At 45.6% G+C, this 10,871-nt stretch overlaps 1 protein-coding gene across 4 annotated transcripts in view; it reads left to right on the plus strand.

The window, feature by feature from the left end:
- ARID1A (AT-rich interaction domain 1A) overlaps positions 1-4,163 on the plus strand; it is a 78,007-nt gene extending 73,844 nt beyond the window's left edge. For all 4 annotated transcript variants that reach the window (XM_080654825.1, XM_080654827.1, XM_080654826.1 and 1 more), the window contains exon 20: positions 1,106-4,163. In XM_080654825.1, the coding sequence (XP_080510951.1) occupies positions 1,106-2,836 (1,731 nt within the window). In that variant the 3' untranslated portion in view covers positions 2,837-4,163. The remainder of the gene's footprint in view (positions 1-1,105) is intronic.
- Positions 4,164-10,871: the final 6,708 nt, after the last annotated feature.

Genomic DNA, 10,871 nt, shown 5'->3' on the forward strand with positions numbered 1-10,871 from the left:
TATCAAGGAGCTGACTAAGGGGGATTGTTATTAATAGTTACTGTTTCAAAAAAAATAGTTACTGTTTCTTGTGCCACCACTTTTTGACAGGCTCTTCATATTTTCTTTCATGTCATACAACAGTCTTCTGAGGCAGATGTGGCCACTTAGAGATAAGTATACACTGAGTGGCCAGATTATTATGATCTCTGAATGCATAATAATCTGGCTACTCAGTGTATATCCTATATAATAAAAGGCTAATATGCAAATTGTCCCCTCTACCAGGAGTTCGACCAGCAAGGAGGCCGGCCAACCGCCCATGACCCCTCCCCCTGGCCAGGCTGGCCGGACCCCACCCATGCATGAATTCATGCACCAGGCCTCATACACGCACACGCACACACACACACACGCACACGCCAGATTATTATGTGTTCAGAGATCATAATAATTTGGCCATTCAGTGTATAGGCTCATAGACTTATCTTTGCCTAGGTTCACACAGCTGTTAACCGAGTCTTTCTGATTCTAAAACCTGACTTTATGTCTGTTGCATAATTTTGCCTCCCATGAGAAAGTGAAAGAATATTGATTGAGCAATTTCCATATTCCAGGCATTTGATATATTCCATTTAGACCACAGAACAATCCTATAAAGTTTAGGAATTTCTGGAAAGATGGAAAAACTATAGCTTAGAAAGTTAAGTTACAGAGCTAGTTCCTGGAAAAGCCAGAATTCAGACCTAGATCTTTCTAATTCTAAAGTCCTTATTTTTTCCATTCTGCTATACCGTTCGACCAGAAATTGATCTGAGTGGAAATTAGTGTTTTCCTCTAGAGGTAAATGGCCTGCCGATACAGGATCCAAGCTGGAATTTGGGTCCCCCTAGTACCAGCTTGGAGCAGTGTTTGGTGAACCAAAGCTTCATCCTACTAATTATGTTGCATGATCCATGGAGTACAGCCTCCTAGAATGTTGGGGAGCTTGGAGAGAAGAGAGCAGATGAACATCGGTCCAAACTGCATTCCCTCTCTCTGCTCATGTTGTGAGGGTCATCCCACCATGCCTAGATTTGGGCTCCACTTTTCTCCCTTAATTTATTTCCTGCTCTTTCTCTTTTAGCTCCCAGGGTTGCTAGAGCTCCTTGTGGAATATTTCCGACGTTGCCTGATTGAGATCTTTGGCATTTTAAAGGAATATGAGGTGGGTGACCCAGGGCAGAGAACACTACTGGACCCTGGGAGATGCAGCAAGGTGTCTAGTCCAGCCCCTGTGGAAGGGGAGGATGAGGAAGACCTTCTAGGTCCTAATCTAGAAGAGAAAGAAGAAGAGGAAGTAGTTGAAAATGATGAGGAAATGGCCTTTTCAAGCAAAGACAAGGCAGCCTCAGAGAATAGTGAGGAGAAACTTATTAGTAAGTTTGACAAGCTTCCAGTAAAGATCGTGCAGAAGAATGACCCGTTTGTGGTGGACTGCTCAGATAAGCTTGGGCGTGTGCAGGAGTTTGACAGTGGCCTGCTGCACTGGCGGATTGGTGGGGGGGACACCACTGAGCATATACAGACCCACTTTGAGAGCAAGACAGAGCTGCTGCCGACCCGGCCTCATGTGCCCTGCCTACCAGTCACCCGGAAGCATGTCACAGCAGCAGAGGGTACATCAGGGACAACAGAACAGAAGGGCCCCCCACCTGATGGCCCTCCAGAAAAACGGATCACAGCCACTATGGATGATATGTTGTCCACCCGATCTAGCACGTTGACTGAGGAGGGAGCTAAAAGTGCAGAGGCTCCCAAGGAGAGCAGCAAGTTTCCATTTGGCATCAGCCCAGCACAGAGCCACCGGAACATCAAGATCCTAGAGGATGAACCCCACAGTAAAGATGAGACCCCACTGTGTACCCTTCTGGACTGGCAGGATTCCCTTGCCAAGCGCTGCGTCTGTGTCTCCAATACCATCCGAAGCCTGTCATTTGTGCCAGGTAACGACTTTGAGATGTCCAAACACCCAGGGCTGCTGCTGATCCTGGGCAAGCTGATCCTTCTACACCATAAGCATCCAGAACGGAAGCAGGCACCACTAACTTATGAGAAGGAGGAGGAGCAGGACCAAGGGGTGAGCTGCAACAAAGTGGAGTGGTGGTGGGACTGCTTGGAGATGCTCCGGGAAAACACCTTGGTCACACTAGCCAACATCTCGGGGCAGTTGGACCTCTCCCCGTACCCTGAGAGCATTTGCCTGCCTGTCCTGGATGGACTCCTACACTGGGCAGTCTGCCCCTCAGCTGAAGCCCAGGACCCCTTCTCCACCCTGGGCCCCAATGCCGTCCTCTCCCCCCAGAGACTGGTCTTGGAAACTCTCAGCAAACTCAGCATCCAGGACAACAATGTGGACCTGATCCTGGCCACGCCCCCCTTCAGCCGCCTGGAGAAGTTGTATAGCACCATGGTGCGCTTCCTCAGTGACCGAAAGAACCCAGTGTGCCGGGAGATGGCCGTGGTACTGCTGGCCAACCTGGCGCAGGGAGACAGCCTGGCAGCCCGTGCCATCGCCGTGCAGAAGGGCAGCATCGGCAACCTCCTGGGCTTCCTGGAGGACAGCCTTGCTGCCACGCAGTTCCAGCAGAGCCAGGCGAGCCTGCTCCACATGCAGAACCCCCCCTTTGAGCCAACTAGTGTGGACATGATGCGGCGGGCTGCCCGTGCGCTGCTGGCCCTGGCCAAGGTGGACGAGAACCACTCAGAGTTCACGCTGTATGAGTCACGGCTGTTGGACATCTCGGTCTCACCATTGATGAACTCATTGGTTTCACAAGTCATTTGTGATGTACTGTTTTTGATTGGCCAGTCATGACAGCCGTGGGACACCTCCCTCCCTGTGTGCGTGTGCGTGTGTGGAGAACTTAGAAACTGACTGTTGCCCTTTATTTATGCAAAACCACCTCAGAATCCAGTTTACCCTGTGCTGTCCAGCTTCTCCCTTGGGAAAAAAAGTCTCCTATTTCTCTTTCTTCCCAGTTCCCCTCACCTTTCTACCTTTCTGTTCCTTGTCCTCACTCCCTCAGGACCCTACCCTATTTGAAAAGACAAAGCTCTGCCTACATAGAAGACTTTTTTATTTTAACCAAAGTTACTGTTGTTTACAGTGAGTTTGGGGAAAAAAAATAAAATAAAAATGGCTTTCCCGGTCCTTGCATCAACGGGATGCCACATTTCATAACTGTTTTTAATGGTAAAAAAAAAAAGGAAAAAAATACAAAAAAAACCCTCTGAAGGACAAAAAAGGTGACTGCTGAACTGTGTGTGGTTTATTGTTGTACATTCACAATCTTGCAGAAGCCGAGAAGTTCGAAGTTGTGGACAGACCCTGTTCACTGGAGAGGCCTGTGCAGTAGAGTGTAGACCCTTTCATGTACTGTACTGTACACCTGATACTGTAAACATACTGTAATAATAATGTCTCACATGGAAACAAGAGAAAAAACCGCTGGGTCAGCAGCAAGCTGTAGTTTTTAAAAATGTTTTTAGTTAAATGTTGAGGAGAAAAAAAAAAAAGGCTTTTCCCCCAAAGTATCATGTGTGAACCTACAACACCCTGACCTCTTTCTCTCCTCCTTGATTGTATGAATAACCCTGAGATCACCTCTTAGAACTGGTTTTAACCTTTAGCTGCAGCCACTGTGCTGCCACGTGTGTATATATATGACGTTGTACATTGCACATACCCTTGGGTCCCCACAGTTTGGTCCCCCTCCCAGCTACCCCTTTATAGTATGACGAGTTAACAAGTTGGTGACCTGCACAAAGCGAGACACAGCTATTTAATCTCTTGCCAGACATCGCCCCTCTTGGCGCGATGCTGTACAGGTCTCTGTAAAAAGTCCTTGCTGTCTCAGCAGCCAATCAACTTATAGTTTATTTTTTTCTGGGTTTTTGTTTTGTTTTGTTTTCTTTCTAATCGAGGTGTGAAAAAGTTCTAGGTTCAGTTGAAGTTCCTGATGAAGAAACACAGTTGAGATTTTTTCAGTAATAAAATCTGCATATTTGTATTTCAAACAATGTAGCTAAAACTTGATGTAAATTCCTCCTTTTTTCCTTTTTTGGCTTAATGAATATCATTTATTCAGTATGAAATCTTTATACTATATGTTCCACGTGTTAAGAATAAATGTACATTAAATCTTGGTAAGACGTTTGTGAGGCTTTTTGTTGTTTTCAAACTATTTAAAAGTTTGACCCTTTGGGGGTGTGGTTCCTGATCTTGCAACTCTCCCTTGGTGTGCACTCTCCTCTAAAAGGTGACATCCTGGACCCTGTCATTTCTGCATCATATTTTACTTTACTTTCCATGGTGTAAGTTTAAATTTAAGAAAGCTGAGATTTCGCCTGCAAGAGGAAGTTTTAGGCATTAAAAGCATGTTAGCTTTTTGAAATAAAGTGAGTTTAGCCAAAGAAACTGATGGCCTGGCCAGTGTGGCTCAGCACTTGAGCGTTGACCCGGGAACCAAGAGGTCACTGGTTCGATTCCCAGTCAGGGCACTATAAAAAGAAAAAAAGTCCTCCAAAGAAATTGATGATACTCTAAAAGAGCGATTTTCAACCTTTCTCATCTCATGACACACAAACTAATACTAAAATTCTGCAGCACACCAAAAAACATTTTATGCTGATCAAAAATAGGTATACTTTTTTTTGTTAATCCTTACCTGAGGATATTTTTTCCATTGACTTTTAGAGGGGGGGAGAGAGAGGGAGATCAATGTGAGAGTGACACGTCAGTTGGTTGCCTCCCACACATGGACCTGAGCTGGGAATGAACCTGCAACCCAGATACATGCTCTTGACCAAGAATCAAACCCTCAACCCTTTGGTGCCCAGGCCGATGCTCTACCACTGAGCCGTATTGGCCACGGCAAAAAATAGGTATACTTTTGATTCACACCTAGTGACTGTGTGTTGGCTGTTGTCATTTTTTATTTGACAATCTAAGGGAAAAGGAAGTCAGTACCTCTAATAGGTATTGTGTGTTTTAAAAATTCTTGGCACACCAGTTGAAAACCTGCTCTAGAAAGAAACTTTTGGAAATAGTTGGCAAAGGGAATGATCTCTATTTTTCTTAGAAATTGTTAACAATAAGACAACCATTTATCTGGAAGCAGCCTCCAACTTAGCCATTAATTTCTCCAGACTAACTCTCCCCTGATTCCAGATAAGAACATTCAGCTGCTTTCTTGCTGTCTCTGGAAGTTTAGTTTGAACATACCCAAACTAAAATGCCATCTTCCCCTAGAAATCTGCCTTTCCCATAGTTTTCTCAGTAAATGGCATCTCCATCACTTGGCAAAAAAAATACTTTCATTTCTACTGCCATTCTGTTAGCAGTCTTCAAAAAATAATCCTTAGTCCAGTCACTAACGCTGTAGTTTAAGACATTATCATACTTCTTGAAGATTCTTGAAATATCCTCCAGCCCTAGCTGGTTTGGCTCAGGGGATAGAGCATCGGCCTGCCTGCGGACTAAAGGGTCCCATGTTTGATTCTGGTCAAGGGCACGTGCTGGAGCTGTGGGCTTGATCCCCAGTAGGGGGCATGCAGGAGGCAGCCGAGCAGTGATTTTTCTCTCATCATTGATGTTACTATCTTTCATCTCCCTCTCCCTTCCTCTCTGAAATCAATAAAAATATATAAAACTAAAAATAAAAAAAGAAAGATCCTCCAAACTGTCCTTTCTGCTTCTGCTTGGCCTGGTAGAACCTATTCTCAATATAGCAACCAGAATACTCCTTTTAAAGCCAAGTCAGATTAAAATCCTTTAATGCTTCTCACTCTAAGTAAAAGTCCAGATCATTATAATGACCTACCAGGCCCTCAGCTGTCTAGCATGCTGTTACCGTTCTGGTTTCCTCTCTTCCCCATTGCTCACTGTACTATACCGGCTGTTTCCACCTTGGGGCCTTTGCACTTACTGTTCCCTCTGTCCAGAATACTGGCACCAGATAACTGCCTGGTTCAAGTCCTCATCTTCAAGTCTCTGCTCAAATATATTGGTGAATCTTTCCCTGGCCACCTTGTTTAAAATAGCAATCTGCTCCTCTGTCTTATTTTCCTTCTCTGCCTAAATTTTCTTTGTTGTACTTGTTACCATCTGGCCTATTGTACATTGTACTTATCTGTAGCCTTACACTAGAACATCAGCTCTCTGAGGACAGGGGGGTTTCTTTTGTTCACTGCTATATCCCTGTCCTATATCCCTAGCACAGTCTGGCACAAAGTTAATGAAATGTAGTACAGGCTAATGTTACAATATATAGCTTCTCTGTTCATCTACTTCCTTAGGGAAACAGTGGAAAAACCAAAAGCAATTACAGAGAAATGCTATTATTGTGGACACTTAGAAGTAGAATTTGAAACAATAGCTTTCTATTACCTACTTGGCTACCAGACATAGTACATCAAATAATCCTACAACAGTCCCATGCCTGTGAGGTCACTATTCTGTCTCACATTTTATAGTTGAGGAAAGTGGCTTGTATGAGCTCACACCAACCGAGGTCTCTCTGACTCGAAGGTCCATAGTCTTCCTAATTCACCAGACTACCTTCTTCCTGGGTCGAAGGACAGCCAGAGCTCGGCAGGTAAGATTTGTTTTTTGTTTTAGCATGAGGTAAAATGATGCCAAGAATTTCAAACAAATGTTTATCAAATTAAGTATGGTTGTTAACATTTGGGTCAGGGACAGGAATGAATAATTAGTATTTCTCTATTGAGAGAAGAAGAAATAGAGATCATTGGTGAACCTTCATCCACCAAGATACCTTCCTAGGACTCTTCTGGAAAAAAACTAAATGGGGAGCTTTTCATATCTATATTTTGGTGAGCAATATTGCTAATGGCTATTTTTACTCTGGGCCTCTTGAACTCCACTTTCTAGTGTAGAAAGTGCATTTCTGGGCTGTGTGTGGAGCATTGCCTAGGAGTTTGGTTTCCTGGGTTCCTTTCATCTGCTCTCCTGCAATGCAGGGGGAGCCGAGCCTAGTCTCCAGTTTCTGACTGGAGTTAGCACAGGCCAAGAGCTCTAGCCACTGAGCTGTGAGTAATTTGCTTTTGAGAAGTAAATAGAACCTTGCCTGTAGAGAGCCCAGGGGTGTGGCCAGTAGTTCTTTTCCCAGGCTCCTCCCTCCCCACCCCCCAAATGACCTTAACCTTCTTTCATAGCTGGAGAGCATCCAAGTCTGGCCTAAACAATACTCTCAACCTCATTGGCTCTTTTGCTTTGCAGCCAGTGCCACCCCTAAGTGGCTAAGGCCCTTCCCACTAGGCCTCTCAGTGGGGTCAAGGTTTTCTAACTACGGAAAGGCAAACACCAAAGAAAGAGTGAAAAAGTAACCTAGTGTCCACGGCCTTTAAAGGATCAGTGTTTGGGTTCTGCAGTTGGGAGGTAGGGCAGGACCTTTGTCCTGGAGTGGATGGGCATCTTCAAGAGATACAGCAGAAACCAAAATGTGTGCTTTTGGCCACCCCAGGTTTCAGGATGGATGTAAATGTCACGTAGCATTCTTGGAAACTGCCAATTAATGCCTTTTATCCATAGTGAAAGGAAGTAGCATAAAGTTCTGATTAAGGTACAGCTGCTTGTCATCAGTCATTAGCATTGCCTACTAACAGTTGGCAATGACAGGTATCAGAGGCCTGTGTGGTCACTTGTGTCCCATAATGCCATGGCCTCAAGGCCAATGTCCCAGAACAATGGTCGGCAAACTCATTAGTCAACAGAGCCAAATTTTTTAAACTTAAACTTCTTCTAACGCCACTTCTTCAAAATAGACTCGCCCGGGCCGTGGTATTTTGTGGAAGAGCCACACTCAAGGGGCCAAAAAGCCGCATGTGGCTCACGAGCCGCAGTTTGCCGACCACTCTCCCAGAACAAAGCTTCTCCAATATTCAAATAGGACTGGGGTCATGAAAAGTTTAGTGTCTGGAAACTGAGCTAATACACAGCACTGTTTCTCTGCCCAGCCTGAGGCCAAGGTGATCTCCAGATGTGGCCAGAGGAAGGCAGAGAAATGAGTTGTCTGGTTGCTTCAGGGAGGGGAGAACTTCCTCCACACTTTCAGCAGAAAAATCACTTCTTTTCATTCAGGAGGGTCTAACAGCCCATCCTTCCTGAGCACTTTATGCCACTCACTATGAAATCCAGGAGGTAGGTAATATTTCCATGAGGACAAGAACTGTGTCTGCCTTGCTCAGTGTTCACCCTCATTCCCTCTCACAGGGTAGGCACTCCCATTTTGTTGAATAAATCAAACAGGTAAGAGAGGAATTTAGTGGAGGAAAGAGTGGTTAGGAGTTGGTGTGCCCTATGTGGTATTCTTGGTATATCCCATACAGCCTTAGTCAAGTGGAAAAAAAGAAGAGAGAGAAAGAGGTAAACCTGAGAAAAATTTAAATAGTATAGAGTGTTAGAAAAAACAACAACCTGGGAAGCTAGAAACTGAAATTTAAGTCCCACCTCTGCCACTAGCTGTGTAACTTCAGGCTAGTCATGTCCCCTGAGTCTTTGTTCCTTCATCCAATAAACTACAGGTATCAGGTTAAACAGATTGACTTGTTCACCATAACTTTATTGAGTACATACAATGTGCAAAGAAAGTACTGTTCTAAGTGCTGGTAATACTTTGAACAAGGCCCCCGCTCTCACAGAGCTTCTTTCCATAACAGGAAAACAGATGCCGAGTAAATTCCTGGACAGGACCCTCACGTGGTGATAAGCAGAGTACAGAACACACCCTAGCTGGTTGGGCTCAGTGGTTAGAGGGCCAGCCTGCAGACTAGAGGCTTGTGGGTTTGAGTCCCAGCAAGAGCACAGACCTGGGGTGCGGGCTCTGGGCTGCCTGTGGGAGGCAATTAACTGATGTGTCTCTCTCACATCTCTCCCTCCCTTCCACTCTCTCTAAAAATCAACGGGAAAAAATATCCTCAGGTGAGGATTAACAAACAAAACAAGAAAACAGAACAGGGTGATGGGCTAGTACAGGGTCGTGATTGTGGCTGGACAGTCAGGGAAGGCCTCTATGAGGAGGTGACATTCAGCTGACATCTGAATGCAGTGAGTTTGCCAAAGGGTAGTCTGGCAGGGAAGGGTTTCAGGCAGGGGAAATGGCATGAGCAGAGCCAGGCAAGTTCAAAAAACAGAAATGTCACTTCCATTCCAGGATTCTAGAAAAAGTGATGTATTGTTTAGGTCAGGGAGGTGTATTAAGAAGTTGTTTCTTGCCGAAACCGGTTTGGCTCAGTGGATAGAGCGTCGGCCTGCGGACTGAAAGGTCCCGGGTTCGATTCCGGTCAAGGGCATGTACCTTGGTTGCGGGCACATCCCCAGTGGGAGGTGTGCAGGAGGCAGCTGATCGATGTTTCTCTCTCATCGATGTTTCTAGCTCTCTATCCCTCTCCCTTCCTCTCTGTGAAATATCAATAAAATATATTTAAAAAAAAAAAAAAAAAAAAAAAAAAAAAAAAAAAAAAAAAAAAAAAAGAAGTTGTTTCTTGGTGGTGTAGGATCTCTGCTTCTTCGTGGAAGTGGCTGGGTGGTGTAGTCATTCTGGAGCCCTGGGATCCATCTCTGTCTCCCTGGCTCTCCCAGTGCCGCTCGCTCAGTGCAGATGCAGCCACCATTTTAGCTGCTGACTCTAAAAGCAGACTAGATAGAGTTGCCTCTTCCACTACTTACTCACAGCCTTGGAGGCTGAGAACCCCCTCCCATCCCACCTAGTCTTCTATTCTGACAAGCCAGGGCTTTGAGAGCACGAGATTCAGCTTCCTCGTTTTCCTGTCGGAGCAGGAGCCAGAAAATGAAACAGGAAACAGAGCAGAAGAGGAGGGGGGTGGGTAGCAGAGAAGGAAAAGGAGAAAGTGCAGGGAAGTGGAACAGAAGATCTGGACAAAGTTCTGCCTCTGAAGGGGGACAGATGAGTTTTTAGAAAACATTCTGACTTGTCACAAGAGACTCCTGCTCTTTTTTTGTTGTTGTTAACATATTTTTATTGATTTCAGAGAAGGGAGAGGGAGAGAGACAGAAACATCAATGATGGGAGAGAATCGCTGATGGGCTGCCTCCTGCACACCCCCTACTGGGGATAGGGCCTGCAACCCAGACATGTGCCCTGACGGGGAATCAAACCTTGACCTTCTGGTTCATAGGTTGACCATCAGCCACTGAGCCACAATGGTCAGGCCAAGGTTTTATTTTATTTTTTACTTCTCTCATTGCTCTTATGAACATGAATCATTCGTAGCCCCAGGGGATCCAGAGAGGTTGAGTGACAGGCCTGGGGTCCCACAGCCATTTCAAAACAGAGCTGGGGCTGGCCTCCTTGGCTTGGGAATCCGTCTTCCACCCAAGACTCTGCCCTCCAGCTCTTCCCTGTCCTTCTCCGTTGGGAGGAGGTGGATCCCCTGAAGTGCCCTGACTGGAATCAAACTGTGACCTTCTGGTTCATAGGTCGATGCTCACCCACGGAGCCACACAGGCCAGGGCAACCACTGTCCTTTTCACAAGTAGATTTTTGAGGGAATTTAGTGTGGGCAGAGGGAAACTTCGAATGCATTTCTTTTCCCCATGTGAATTCACAAAGCAAGGACAGTTCGTTTCTGTTTTGTCTTTGCGGTGCTGCTTGGAGCCCCACAGACTTCTAGAGTCTCCAGCCACAACTTGCCCTCCGGCTTAGCGGATTCACACGCAGGCCTCCGGGGCCGAGAACCAGTGTCTGTTGCTGAAAAGCCTGGGGTGGGGAAGAGTCTTCTCAACTCTGTTTTCCCCTTCTCTTCTAACGAACAACTAAAATGGGATTTATATTTTATCCACCTTACACACAACAAATACCTAAAGGGTA

The sequence above is a fragment of the Plecotus auritus genome (assembly GCF_963455305.1).
Source record: "Plecotus auritus genome assembly, chromosome: 2".
Lineage (NCBI taxonomy): Eukaryota > Metazoa > Chordata > Mammalia > Chiroptera > Vespertilionidae > Plecotus > Plecotus auritus.